At 39.1% G+C, this 15,334-nt stretch overlaps 1 protein-coding gene across 1 annotated transcript; it reads left to right on the forward strand.

Moving 5' to 3' along the window:
• The first annotated feature begins 296 nt into the window (after positions 1–296).
• Positions 297–15,001, forward strand: pde9ab (phosphodiesterase 9ab). The gene is made up of 18 exons (XM_046297952.1): positions 297–411; positions 872–981; positions 1,827–1,897; positions 2,437–2,514; positions 3,838–3,881; positions 4,002–4,056; positions 4,338–4,408; positions 4,582–4,669; positions 5,415–5,496; positions 5,583–5,657; positions 5,871–5,957; positions 6,138–6,242; positions 6,392–6,474; positions 10,401–10,557; positions 11,384–11,497; positions 11,702–11,806; positions 12,390–12,518; positions 13,168–15,001. Exons 2-18 carry the CDS (start codon positions 913–915, stop codon positions 13,426–13,428), a joined length of 1,674 nt encoding a protein of 557 aa, XP_046153908.1. The 5' UTR covers positions 297–411; positions 872–912; the 3' UTR covers positions 13,429–15,001.
• Positions 15,002–15,334: the final 333 nt, after the last annotated feature.

Consider the following 15,334-nt stretch of genomic DNA (forward strand, 5'->3'; position numbering starts at 1 on the left):
TTACCTAATGAGACCATCAAAGCTAAACACATGCACATGATGTCAATATTTGATTCTATTCCACCACCATGGGTGCATCTCATGTGTTTCCTTGATTCCTCTTTCTTAGCCGCCTCCTTGAACTGTGTTGGAGGCGAGGACGCAAGGAATCAATTAAATACTATTGAGATTTTACCTCCATGATCTCAATTCAGAGTTTCCTGAAAAGAGTGGATGATGTGAGAGGGTCAGGGGATAGCCTACTTCGCGGTAGTAACGGTACCTTGGCAACTGCAGAGTTAATGGGTGATATTTAAAGGGCTGGTCGTGGATCCCTCCCCCAGGTTTCATACAGGTTGTATTCACTCACTCTCTGGATCTGCAGCATATCAACAGGCAGTAGAGGTTTGCTTCTGACAGTGACTGACGGAAGTATGTAAGTCTAGTTTCGTTAGAGTCTTTGCAAGATGAATTAGCATTGAGATCCTTTTGATCTTGATATTCTTTTTTTGCTACAGGAGTGCATTTATATTTCAATGTGTTATGTAGCAACTGGTTGACAGGAAAATTATAGTATTTATCTATATTCATATATTAACTAATTTATTGAAAGTATATGCAATTTAATATTTAAAGAATTATGATAAATAAAGTTACTTTTACTTGCCTTTCATGGTAATGATCCAGCATGAATGTAATACATGGAATGGATAAATAGCTGCTCTGAATTAATTTCATCCTAGACATCAACATTTGTATTTCCTTCTGTACCTGCATACTTATTCTCAACCCCACGGTACACCACAATGATATGAAAGGAATTGTAGACCGGTGAGCGTGGTACCAACGATCCACATGAGTAAAGTACAACTGTTATTTGTGCCTTTCTCAGTTCCCGTTTCATTTTTTCACGGAGTGAGGTACAAGGTCACTATGGGTACCAGCTCCTCATCATACGCCCCCAAGACAGTCTACCTAGATGTGGATGGGAAAATGCAGAAGGTGAGTGAGACCAACGATCTGTATATAATGACAAGATGCTCATGTTCCAAAGGCGGGGAGGCAGGCGACAAGCTTAGGTCCCAAATAAGCTCATGAAAACACATTGGGCTTATTTTTGACAGATTTTGGCAAGAGTGAAACCTCTTGCCTCTTCCTCTTTGGTGAGACTGAGTGACACAACTTATGATCCTGGTACACCAGCTGCCATTATCAGTTCATTACAGCATTACAACAACAGTGACATGCATGTTTTTAAGGAATTATATAACACGTTATAAGGAGGAGCTTTAAGTAGTGTAACTGAATCATAGGTATTGAAGGGATGGATGCTTGAGGTACATCAATTATATTCATTTGTAATTGTCATGAATGAGGATGGAAAGAAAGTTGAAGGAAAATGTGTTTTATGTTTGACGTTGATTGCATTAGCGGATTTTTAGATGTAGTAAATGTGAAGTAGTTTGAAGGATAGAGCTTACAACTCAAACCACTTGAACTCTCTCTGCCTTACATGTGACCACTTTGTGTTCATCTCCTGTGAAAGTATGGGGGCTTTGGTCAGGTCAAGAGATGCCGAGATAAGACACAGGTGATTCACAGGTGGTTGTGACACAAAGGCAGGTCTAACACCTGGAGTGAACATGCTGTCATCATTATTGATATTCATTCTATTGATTTCAGTTGTTAGGAGTTTACGGTTATAAAGAAAACCATTACTTGAGAAGTATTATATATCTTCAGTATCCCTAAAATACAGTACCAAGGCACTATTAAGTATGAAGATATGCAGTTTGATCAACATCAGTACTATTTGTATCTTTAAATGTTCTTGCCTCTGTTTTTAGGTGATTTTCAGTCGATACTGCAGCCCCTGTGACATCCGAGAACTGCTGTGTTCTTCCTCTAACATAGCCAGGTCAGTGGCACCTCACTGCCCCTTTTCACTCAAACACAAACGCATCTTAATTTGAGCCAGTTTGCTACAGCAGGAAAATAAACCTGCAGCATCAGAAAATGTGGATTATAATTCATGGACATTTTGGTTGGGGTTGATACATTTTTTGTAAGGTGAAATCAAGTCTAAAATATCAAAGTGGAAATTACAAACGTCAGAAGCGTTTTTAATCCTCAAATACACCAGTTTTACATTTTGTCTATTGTAGGAAAACTCTCCTGCAGCAGGGTGGTCAAATTAAGATCATACATCTGTACACCCTTATGTCCTGCACTTATCAACAAAGTTAAATCAATATGCCAACTGTCTAACATTACTTATTATGCTAAAACTCTTGAGTTTGCATTATGGATCTCCTCAGCTTTGAAGTTTGCATTGTCTGTCCTCAGCTTCAAAGTGTTTTTTTTACTTACCATTTCCCTTTTCCCCACTTAACATGATGCAGCCTACAATACTTTGATTTTTTTAATACTTTGTGTGATACTTTGATTTGTCCTCAGAAATACTGCTATAAGGCTGGTGGACTCGGAGGGAGCGCTGGTCTCCATCGATCCCACAATGCCTACCAACACCCCAAAGTAATGACACGTGTTTTTGGAAACACTATTTTTTACAGTCCGTTGTTTGACCTGGTATTTATTCAGACAATACATTGTGAATAGGTAATAAGCTTATATTAGTCATTGGTTTGGTGTAGACATGGTAGCAGAAAGTATGCATTATTACCATATCATTTCCTACAATATATACACTACAGTGCAAAAGTTTGGGGTCACTTAGAAATGTCCTTTTGTTTTTAAAGAAAAGTTTGAGAAACAGACGCCTCACAAGTCCTCAACTGGCAGATTCATTAAATAGTACCTGCAAAACAGTGAAGAGGTGACTTTGGGATGCAGGCCTTCTAGACAGTGTTCCTCTGTCCTTTGTCTGTGTTCTTTTGTCCATCTTAATCTTTTCTTTTTATTGGCCAGTCTGAGATATGGCGTCTTCCTTGCAACTCTGCCTAGAAGGCCAGCATACCGGAGTCGCCTCTTCAATGTTGATGTTGAGACTGGTGTTTTGCGGATACTATTTAATGAAGCTGCCAGTTGATGACTAGTGAGGCCTCTCAAACTAGACACTTTAATGTACTTGTCCTCTTGCTCAGTTGTGCACCGGGGCATCCCACTCCTCTTTCTATTCTGGTTAGAGCCAATTTGCTCTGTACTGTGAAGGGAATAGTACACAGCGTTGTACGAGATCTTCAGTTTCTTGGCAATTTCTCACATGGAATAGTCTTAATTTCTCAGAACAAGAATAGACTGACGAGTTTCAGAAGAAAGTTCTTTGTTTCTGGCTATTTTGAGCCTGTAATCAAACCCACAAATGCTGATGCTCCAGATACTCAACTAGTCTAAAGAAGGCCAGTTTTATTGCTAACATAACTGCAAAAGGGTTTTCTAATGATAAATTAGCCTTTTAAAATTATACATTTAAGATTAGCTAACACAATGTGCCATTGGAACACAGGAGTGATGGTTGCTGATAATGGGCCTCTGTACGCCTAATGTAGATATTCCGTTAAAAGAAACAGGTGTTTCCAGCTACAATAGTCATTTGCAACATTAACAATGTCTACACTGTATTTCTGATCAGTTTGATGTTATTTTAATGGACAATTTTTTTTATTTTCTTTCACAAACAAGGACATTTCTAAGTGACCCCAAACTTTTGAACGGTAGTGTATATATTTTCAAATGTAAACAACAAAAAATGAACTGGAACAATACTTTAAAGTAATATTGTGACACTGTAGGTAAACGTTTTTCCAGATGGTTCAAGCTAAATCACTTAAATTGGAGGGTGGGATACTAGCTGCAATTACTGTGGTTACTGAAATCTGTTGTTTTGTCTCATCGCAGCTCCCAGTACAAGGTAATGCCTCAGTCGACTGGTCAGGTGGGAGGTACGCTACAATACGAAGCATTTGCGAATTCTATAATTTTCAGTCACACATACAGTAATGGTAAACAGATAATACAGAAACAAAGTCAGAACCACCGATACATATTTTTCCTCCTTTCAGACAAAGAAGACATGTTCCAGAATGTTTTGTCTCAGGTGGCAGAGCAATTTAGCAGGTGATGTACAAGTATTACATTTTTCATATTTGAGTCATTTAGCAGAAACTCTTATCCAGAGTGTTTAATATAGTTTATTTGATCAAGTTAGAAATGATATCTGAGAAAATATCTGTGGCCATTGCACCAATTTCTGGTTTTGTCTCTCTTTTCATTCATCTGTTCAGTCTAATGTGTTGATTTGATTGATTTTAAGAATGCATACGTGTCCACTGTTGCCTAGGCTCACACAGATTTCTGCTCAATTCAAGGAGCTATGTTTTCCTCTATTTCTGTTTCAGGGCTTTTAGAATCAATGAGTTGAAGACAGAGGTGACCAATAGGCTTGCCATGTTGGAGAAGAGAGTGGAGTGTGAGTGATGGCGTTACTGTATTAACGTTGGCACCACTGGCTTTAGTTTGTGGGAATATTCACACCTACACTGTATATACTATTATATGCAATATAAAAATTGAATATATAAAAAATAATATTGGTTTTGTTGTGAAATATTTAATACTGTATACATTGACTCTCTGTTGCAGTAGAGGGGCTTAAAATGGTGGAGATTGAGAAGTGCAAGAATGACCTGAGGAAATTACGGGATGAGATGACCTCAAAGGGAGGAGGAAGGTCAGACAACTGCAATAAACCAAATGATCATATCAGATAGTAGTAATAATAATAATAATGAATTAAACAGAATCCAGATGTATATGTCTACATTTACAACATTTAAGTTTAAAAGGTCAATGTTGGTGAGGTCAATGTTGAAAAGATTATATAGAAGACACTCAAATCTGTGTTGATTCATTCAAAAGGCCTTTTAAGGGCCCAAAGTAACATATTGTTCAGTACATTTCCCTTTAAGGGGCAATCTGCAATTGCTACATCCATTTTTGGATTGTTAAATTAATGATATCCATTGATTCTTAAAGAATATAACTTATAAATGCTTAAGTTCAACTGTCCTACCCCATCAGATCCCCAAATATAAGCATGTTTTAATACCTTTTTTGTAAACAATGTAATTGTAAACAAACACTGTATACCCTCAAAACATGGTTCAAACCATAATTGTTTCCTCTTGGATAGTCAGATTTGTCTATGAATTTGAGTGGTTACCATTCTCCAGCTCAATCCTCAGCTCTTTCCAAAACAGAGGCAGGGTAGCCGCTTTTGTTATTCTTTAAACTGCAGATTGTCTAATTAATACTGCATGCGTGGTCTATTACGATTCAAATAAGCCATATGTTGCCCTTAAATCAGTGTTGATTGAAGGCCCATTACATGAAAGACCCTTGAATATGTTCTTATATATTCTTAACTTGTAAGCTACCACCCTTCTGTTTTCCCCAATATTGCTTCTTATTATTAGAGTGACTTGTGGTTGCAAATATAGCTTCACAGAGGACGGCAAGAAACTCTCCCCAAGACGAGACGTTCCAAATTACCCAAAGGTAAACCGTTAAAGCATAATAACCAGTACACCTTTTGTTAATGGTGAATAAATGACTTACATTACTCTTTGCACTATTGTCTACAGTATACTCTATCCCAGGAGACCATAGAAGCTCTGAAGAAACCTACATTTGATGTTTGGCATTGGGAGCACAATGAGGTTGGGGATATTTCGTGTAGCCTAATTTGGGCAAATATGCATTGCATGTATGTATAAATGTATTTTTATCTGACAAATTATTATTCTTGCTTTGGTACTTTTTCCAAGGCAATCTATAAAGATAGCTAATCAGTGTCTTAGTCCCAATTGCTATGTGTAGCATTAAACATATTCTGATGGTACTCATTACTGTATTGTGTTTCCAATGTGGAGATGTTAAGCTGTCTGGAGTACATGTATCATGATCTGGGCCTGGTGAAGGAATTTAATATGAACCCCATCACACTGAAACGATGGCTGGTGAGTTAGATCCACACTTGTGAAACCCCTATCTTTACCCAAGTAGTCATTAGCATCGATTTCCATTCTTTATCTCATGAAAGTAAAAATATGCACTTATGAGCTGATTCAAAATATGCACACTATTTTAAAAAAGGCTTGATTTCTTGTTTGTAAGATATTTGTTGCTTTGTGTTTCAGCTGGGAATCCAGGAGAATTACCGCAACAACCCGTTCCATAACTTCCGCCACTGCTTCTGTGTCAGTCAGATGATGTATGGAATGATTCACTTGTGCAACTTACAAGTGAGAACACACCTCATAATGTGTGTGTGTGTGTGTGTGTGTGTGTGTGTGTGTGTGTGTGTGTGTGTGTGTGTGTGTGTGTGTGTGTGTGTGTGGGTGTGGGTGGGTGTGGGTGTGTGTGTCACTCTGACTCTAGCTGTGTTTCTCAGGAGAGGCTCACCATGACTGACATGTGCATCCTCATGACAGCTGCCGTGTGTCACGACCTAGATCACCCAGGCTACAACAACACGTAGGTCACATTACATATACCTTTATATATATATACAGTTGAAGGTTTACATACACTTACGTTGGAGTCATTAAAACTTGTTTTTAAACCACTCCACAAATTTCTAACAAACTATAGTTTTGGCAAGTCAGTTAGGACATCTACTTCGTGCATGAAACAAGTATTTTTTCCAGCAATTGTTTACAGGCAGATTATTTCACTTATAATTCACTGTATCACAATTGCACTGGGTCAGGAGTTTACATACACTAAGTTGACTGTGCCTTTAAACAGCTTGGAAATTCCAGAAAATGATGTCATTGCTTTAGAAGCTTCTGATATGCTAATTGACATAATTTGATTAAATTGGAAGTGTATCTGTGGATGTATTTCAAAGCCTACCTTCCAACTCAGGGCCTCTTTGCTTGACATCATGGGAAAATCAGCCAAGACCTCAGGAAAAAACATTATTGACCTCCGCAAGTCTGGTTCATCCTTGGGAGCAATTTCCAAATGCCTGAGGTACCACGGTCATCTGTACAAACAATAGTACGCAAGTAGAAACACCATGGTACCACGCAGCCGTCATAGCACTCAGGAAGGAGATACGTTCTGTCTCCTGGAGATGAACGTACTTTGGTTATGAAAAGCGCAAATCAATCCCAGAACAACAGCAAAGGACGTGAAGATGCTGGAGGAAACAGATACAAAAGTATCTATATCAACAGTAAAACGAGTCCTATATCGACATAACCTGAAAGTCCTCTCAACAAGAGGACAAGCCACTGCTCCAAAACCGCCATAAAAAGCCAGACTACGGTTTGCAACTGCACATGGGGACAAATATTGTACTTTTTGGAGAAATGTCCTCTGGTCTGATGAAACAAAAATATAACTGTTTGGCCATAATGACCATCGTTATGTTTGGAGGAAAAAGGGGGAGGCTTGCAAGCCGAATAACACCATCCCAACTGTGAAGCACTAGGGTGGCAGCATCATGTTGTGGGGGTGCTTTGCTGCAGGAGAGACTGGTGCACTTCACAAAACAGATGGCTCCATGAGGAAGGACAATTATCAGTCAGGAAGTTAAAGCTTGGTCGCAAATGGGTCTTCCAAATGGACAATGACCCCAAGCATACTTCCAAAGTTATGGCTAAAGGACAACAAAGTCAAGTTATTGGAGAGGCCATCACAAGCCCTGACCTCAAACCTATAGAACATTTGTGGGCAGAACTGAAAAAGTGTGTGAGAGCAAGGAGGCCTACAAATCTGACTCAGTTACACCAGCTCTGTCAGGAGGAATGGGCCAAAATTCACCCAACTTATTGTGGGAAGCTTGTGGAAGGCTTCCCAAAATGTTTTACCCAAGTTAAACAATTTAAAGGCAATGCTCCCAAATACTAATTGAGTGCATGTAAACTTCTGACCCACTAGGAATGTGATGAAATAAATAAAGCTGAAATAAATCATTCTCTCTACTATTATTCTGACATTTCACATTCTTCAAATAAAGTGGTGATCGTAACTGATCTAAGACAGGAAATCTTTACTAGGATTACATGTCAGGAGTTGTGAAAAACTGTGTTTAAATGTATTTGGCTAAGGTGTATGTTAACTTCTGTCTTCAACTGTGTATATATATGTATATATGTATATATCTATATATCTATGTATATATGTATATGTATATGTATGTGTGTATATGTATGTGTGTATATGTATGTGTGTATATGTATGTGTGTATATGTATGTATGTATGTATGTATGTATGTATGTATGTATGTATGTATGTATGTATGTATGTATGTATGTATGTATGTATGTATGTATGTATGTATGTATGTATGTATGTATGTATGTATGTATGTATGTATGTATGTATGTATGTATGTATGTATGTATGTATGTATGTATGTATGTATGTATAGACACATACATACATACACACACACACACACACACACACACACACACACACACACACACACACACACACACACACACACACACACACACACACACACACACACACACACACACACACACACACACACACACACACACACACACACACACACAGTGGGGAGAACAAGTATTTGATACACTGCCAATTTTGCAGGTTTTCCTACTTACAAAGCATGTAGAGGTCTGTCATTTTTATCATAGGTACACTTCAACTGTGAGAGACGGAATCTAAAACAAAAATCCAGAAAATCACCTACCAACCAATGCAATAAATTACTTAGAAAATCACATTATTATTTTTGTTTTAGATTCCGTCTCAGTTGAAGTGTACCTATGATAAAAATTACAGACCTCTACATGCTTTGTAAGTAGGAAAATCGTCAGTGTATCAAATACTTGTTCTCCCCACTGTTTATGTCTATATATAGTACCAGTCAAAAGTTTGGACACACCTACTCATTCATTGGTTTTTCTTTATTTTTACTATTTTCTACATTGTAGCATAATAGTGAAGAAATAACACATATGGAATCATGTAGAAGCCAAAAAAATGTTAAACAAAAAGTATATTTTAGATTTGAGATCCTTCAAAGTCGCCACCCTTTGCCTTGATGCCAGCTTTGAATACTCTTGGCATTCTCTCAACCAGCTTCATGAGGTTGTCACCTGGAATGCATTTCAATTAACAGTTATGCCTTGTTAAAAGTTAATTTTTGGAATTTCTTTCCATCTTTATGAGTTTGAGCCAATCAGTTGTGTTGTGAGAAGGTAGCTGTGGTATACAGAAGATAGCCCTATTTGGTCAATGACCAAGTCCATATTATGGCAAGAACAGCTCAGATAAGCAAAGAGAAACGTCAGTCCATCATTGATTGAAGACATGAAGGTCAGTCAATACGTAAAATGTGCAGTCGCAAAAACCATCAAGTGCTATGACGAAACTGGCTCTCATGAGGACCGCCAAAGGAAAGGAAGACCCAGAGTTACCTCTGCTGCAGAGGATAAGTTCTTTGATAAGTTCTTCATTTTTGCAAATGTATAAAAAATCCATACAGAAATATCTAATTTACATAAGTATTCACAAATCTGAGTCAATACATGTTAGAATCACCTTTGGCAGCAATTACAGCTGAAAATCTGTCTCTAAGAGCTTTGCACATGTAGATTGTACAATATTTGCACATCTATTATTTAAAAAATTATTAAATTATGTTGAGGCTCAGATCTGGAGAAGGGTGCCAGAACATGTCTGCAACATTAAGGTCCCCAACAATGCAGTGTGCTCCATCATTCTTAAATGGAAGAAGTTTGGAACCACCAAGACTCTTCCGAAAGCTGTCAGCCCAGTCAAACTGAGAAATCAGGGGAGAAGGGCCTTCAGGGAGGTGACCAAGAACTGGATGGTCACTCTGACAGAGCTCTAGAGTTCATCTGTGGAAATGGAAGAACCTTCCAGGAGGACAACTATCTCTGCAGCTCTCCACCAAGCAGGCCTTTATGGTAGAGTGGCCAGATGGAAGCCACTCCTCAGAAAAAGGCACATGACAGCCCGCTTAAAGTGTGTTTAAAGGCACCTGAAGACTCTGACTTTGAGAAATAAGATTCTCGAGTCTGACGAATTCTTTGGCCTGAATGCCAAGCGCCATGCTGTGGGGATGTTTTTCAGCGGCAGGGACTGGGAGACCTGTCAGGATGGAGGAAAAGATGAACGGAGCAAAGTACAGAAAATCCTGTATGAAAACTTACTTATAATAAGAACAGCAATGATAACAATTAAACTTACTAAATAAAAAAGGGGAGGAGGGAGACCTCAAACTGGAGCAAAGATTCACCTTCCAACAGGACAACAATCCTCAGCACACTGCCAAGACAATGCAGGAGTGGCTTTGGGACAAGTCTCTGAATGTCCTTGAGTGGCCCAGCTAGAGCCCGGACTTGGAGACCTGAATATACTTGTGTGCTAATGCTATGTCCTGTGGCAGGTACCAGATAAACGCTCACACAGAGCTGGCGGTGCGCTACAACGACATCTCGCCCCTGGAGAACCATCACTGTGCCGTGGCCTTCCAGATCATCTCCATGCCAGAGTGTAACATCTTCGCCAACATAGAAACGGAAGCCTTCAAACACCTCAGACAGGTGAGGCACCAGGTTTCTCACAGCAAGGACCTCACTGCAATTTGAATAACAAAGCATTTGTGAAGTAGCATGTATTATAGTTCAGAAGCTAAAAATGGGGTTTAGCTAAGTTAGGATAACTATACACTGAGTGTACAAAACATTAGGATCACCTTCCTATTATTGAGTTGTACCCCCTTTTGTCCTCAGAACAGCCTCAATTCATCAGGCATGGACTGTTCAAGTTGTCGAAAGCATTCCACAGGGATGCTGGCCCATGTTGACTCCAATGCTTTCCACAGTTGTGTCATGTTGGCTGGATGTCTTTTGGGTGGTGGATCATTCTTGATACACACAGGAAACTGTTGAGCATGAAAATCCCAGCCGCGTTGCACTTCTTGACACATTCAAACCGGTGCGCCTGGCATCTACTACCATACCCCGTTCAAAGGCACTTAAATATTTTTGTCATTCACCCTATGAATGGCGCACACACACAATCCTTGTCTCAATTGTCTCAAGGCTTAAAAATCCTTCTTTAACTTGTCTCCTCCCCTTCCTCTATACTGATTTGAAGTGGATTTAACAAGTGACTTTAATAAGGGATCATAGCTCATCTGGATTCACCTGGTCAGTCTAGGTCATGGAAAGAGCAGGTGTTCCTCATGTTTTGTACACTGTGTATAGCCTACCATGAATAGAAACCAACACTATTGTAAAATAAATGGTATTACACATCACCACCTAAACATAGGGATAGTTTCGCACAGAGGATGGCTTTTGTTTGTGATTTTGGCCAGGATTGGTTTCTAGTATAGTATAATGATATTATTTGCGACCTTGGCAGGCTATCATCACTCTCATCTTAGCCACAGATATGGCCAGACACGGTGAGATACTGGACTCCTTCAAGCAGAACGTGGACAACTTTGACTTCACCAACCACAAGCATGTGACATGTGTATGTATGCAATTACGTATATCCTCAAGTCAAGGTTGATATACAGCATGTGTCAAATGTATTGCAGAGACTTTGGGGGATGCCCAAACCCGGGTCTAGCAATGGACAACCCAGCACCTTAACCTTAATGCCAAGACGTCTGAACCTCTTTACAAGGTTGTTAGGTGTTACATCCGTGAGGATTGTTGTTGCGTGTCTGTGCAGCTAAAGCTGGTGTTGATCAAGTGCTGCGACATCTCCAATGAGGTGAGACCCACGGAGGTGGCCGAGCCCTGGCTAGACTGCCTGCTGGAGGAATACTTTATGCAGGTGAGGTACTGCTTTTTTGAAAATGATTGTCAATTAACTCACCATTATTTTAAATAATAACCATAATTGTGAAGAAAAAGTATAGTCTTGACTAATCTCGGTCACAGAACAAAAATCGTGCAAATTAAGTTCTGGGGGGAGACAAGAGTAGCAAAGTCTCCACCCCTCCAAATGAAAACTCTCAGCCAGTTTCGGGCATGTCTATGGGACAAATGTCCCTTCCCCTTCCAAAATGTGAGAGCTTGTGAAATTCAGATTTGTCCAAACTATTAGTGACAAAACAGTTGTGTACTGGAACAAAGTTCTCATTAGTCGTTGAATCCCACAGTCTGTCGACAGATGTTACTACTATTTATGGTACGTGTATTTGTCAACGATAGATTGACCAATCTTTAATGTTGCAAGGAAGTATTTTCACCTTAAAGATATTTACATTTCTTCTCATGAAATCACACAAATCCTTGGTTTAAGGCAAACTATATATGCATTTGCCAATGGGTGTGGGGAGGTGTGCCTCTTTCTTTCCAATGAGGAAAGAAGCAAATGTTCTGTATAGGTTTTCATGATCTGTTTTTGTGTTCAGAGTGACAGAGAGAAATCTGAGGGTCTCCCAGTTGCTCCGTTCATGGATCGGGACAAAGTGACCAAACCCACCGCTCAGATTGGCTTCATCAAATTCGTCCTCATTCCCATGTTTGAGACTGTTATGAAGGTGTGTTTCTGTTTCCGAGTGAGCCTGTGACTGAGATCCCGAGTGAGATTCAACAATCCAAAATGTTTGCCAACAAAAATGTATGTTATAACACTGTGGGGCAGTTTCCTGGACAGGTGTTCAAACTTTAGAACCCAGTTCCTACATTTTAATATAAAAATATATTTTATCAAACAAAACTATGATACATTTTATCTCTGGGACCCTCAGGGTGGCAAATCAGAGCAAGATAACTGAATGTCAGTACATTATTTACCTTCAGAGGTGAATGTATCAAACCAGTTGCCGTGATACTAGTGTTTTGTTGTTGTGCACTCTCCTCAAACAATAGCATTGTATTTTTTCACTGTAATAGCAACTGTAAATTGGACAGTGCCGTTAGATAAAGAAGAATTTAAGCTTTCTGCCCATGTAACACATGTCTATGTCCTGGGAAATGTTCTTGTTACTTACAACAACATGCTAATCACATTAGCTCAACCTTCCCGGTAGAGGTTAATCTATGGATGTAAATCAGTGGTGGCAGGTGACATAAAAAAATGTTTGTAGGATAATGGATGAAAAGTATTTTGGGACAAAAAGCTAATGGGATGACACACTTTAGGTTCTGAGCCACTCTTAAATGACTACATCTAAATGTGTGTCCTAGCTTTTTCCCCAGATTGAGGAGATTATGGTGCAGCCTTTGCGGGATTCTCGAGACCACTATGAAGAACTTAAACAGATTGACGATGCCATGACTGAGGTAAAACCCTTCTCCTCACACCTCGTTGACCTCAAGAATCGAGGTCAATCTCATTTACATTGTATGTTAAAAATAAATGGAACAAACATGGAATACATTATGGCTGACTCATTATACAGACTCTTGAGAAAAAAAACAATAGAGAACATGGTCATTTGTAGTTAAAATTGTTTCATTATTTTCCTGAATTGACTGAAGTTAAGCTGAATGTGTCATGCCCATTGAAAATGGGGGTCCTTTTATACATTTGTTTGCTGAAAATACAAAACAAATGTTTCTTCAATGCATAATTAACTCAAAGATATCAAATTTGGCCATCAGTTCCCCCTTGAAAAAATTAAGTGCATGACACCTCTGCCTCATCATTGCTTTCCTTTTATTGTGTGCAGATGCGGTATGTCCTGTTATAAGGCACTACTACAGCAGCGTAGTGATGATAATAACTGGCTCAGGGGTGAAGTTTCCCCTATGTGCAGATCGAGACTCAGCTTTCTCAATCCTAACCTTAGCACTAGTGGGGAAACTTTTAAACTGACCCAAGATCAGCGGCTAGGGGCAACTTCACCCAATAACTGTGGCCTTAGTCCTTAGACTATCTACCAGCTTTATTACTCTATAAAATCCCTCCACCGCCATCTTGTGTTAACATAAAGGTGTCTTTTGTTCTACAAGGCACAGAAGAAAAAAACTGAGAGCAAGTCATTAGGAGGAAAGAAGAAATAAACTTTTCCTGCAAACTCATTGGTACCTTGTAAGTTTAAACGTTAGATAGATGTGACGTGCTCTCCTCTTTCACTCTCTGACCAAACTTTATCCCACTAATGATGTAGTTTACGTTTATCCCAACATGAACAGGATATTTAGAGGGGGACCTGATCCTAAATGAACACTTCTACTCTGAGACATGCAGCCCATACAGCATTGGTAGGCCCTAGACTGGTTTCAATAGTAAGTGTCATGTGCCATCTAGTGGTCATACCAGTGTTACCATATGGTTTATTAGGCTTCAGATTAAATAAATGTATGAATTTCACAGGCTTGTGAAAGTGCACAGGGATTTTGTTACTGCTTTATAATAAATATTGAGGGTCTTATTTTACTGATATGATGATCGATGCTTGACATCCATTTGACAAATAAACATTCTCGCTCTTATCCATAATAATCTTGTCAGGTAAACGCAGGTGCCTAGACCAGAGTAGGCACATTTGCTATTTAACGGAACTTTTATTTTGACAAAACTATCAGTAGAGTTTCAAAATGCAATGGAAACACATTGAACTTCAGATTTGTATTCGGTACATTAAAATGTATTTTTGTGTCACCACGGAAAGCCAAAACCCCTGCTCATGCAAACCTGGTGATTAGATGGTCTTGTGTAGATTATATTTTCAACCAGAAACTATCAGGAAATAACACTGATGTATGTTTTTCCAATGAGGAAACCAATGTTTGTTTAATCAGCTCTTGTACAATATGATACACAACAAATGTAATTGTGACTGCACTGGGCCTTTAAATCATCTCATGTTACATAGCAGTATTGCTGATTTAATATATGATTGATATTGTTATGACATTCTATAAAAGGTAAAGCTTTTATACTAACTATTTTAGAAGGCATATTGACATGGCTGTTCTATTGTAGAGAAGTGTGTGTGTGTGTGTGTGTGTGTGTGTGTGTGTGTGTGTGTGTGTGTGTGTGTGTGTGTGTGTGTGTGTGTGTGTGTGTGTGTGTGTGTGTGTGTGTGTGTGTGTGTGTGTGTGTGTAATACCTACCTATCTACCTCACCCCACCCCTCTCTTTTGACACCTAGTTCTGTGTGACCTTTGGTACCATCTCCAGCAGATGCATATTATGCAATCTTTTCCTCTTATCCTGTTCTCCTCATTTGACCCTTGACCTGAAGTAGAAATAATCCAGGATCACAACTCTGGGGGCTGAGATCTGTTGTCCTAATCATGTACTTTCCTCCCCCTTGAATTGCATGTGTTGATATGTCAGCGGTGGCTGGTGTCACTTTAAATCGAAGGATATGTTCATTGTAACGGCTAACATTCCATTCAAGCC

Source organism: Oncorhynchus gorbuscha, linkage group LG02 (assembly GCF_021184085.1).
Source record: "Oncorhynchus gorbuscha isolate QuinsamMale2020 ecotype Even-year linkage group LG02, OgorEven_v1.0, whole genome shotgun sequence".
NCBI lineage: Eukaryota > Metazoa > Chordata > Actinopteri > Salmoniformes > Salmonidae > Oncorhynchus > Oncorhynchus gorbuscha.

What these genes read in the sequence shown, in the direction of transcription:
- pde9ab (XM_046297952.1), top strand. Translation starts at nt 913, where the DNA reads ATGGGTACCAGCTCCTCATCATACGCCCCCAAGACAGTCTACCTAGAT. An exon ending in GTGGCAGAGCAATTTAGCAG is followed by an intron (nt 4,057 to 4,337) that starts GTGATGTACAAG and finishes TTTCTGTTTCAG; the next exon opens with GGCTTTTAGAATCAATGAGT. An exon ending in GTTGGAGAAGAGAGTGGAGT is followed by an intron (nt 4,409 to 4,581) that starts GTGAGTGATGGC and finishes TCTCTGTTGCAG; the next exon opens with TAGAGGGGCTTAAAATGGTG.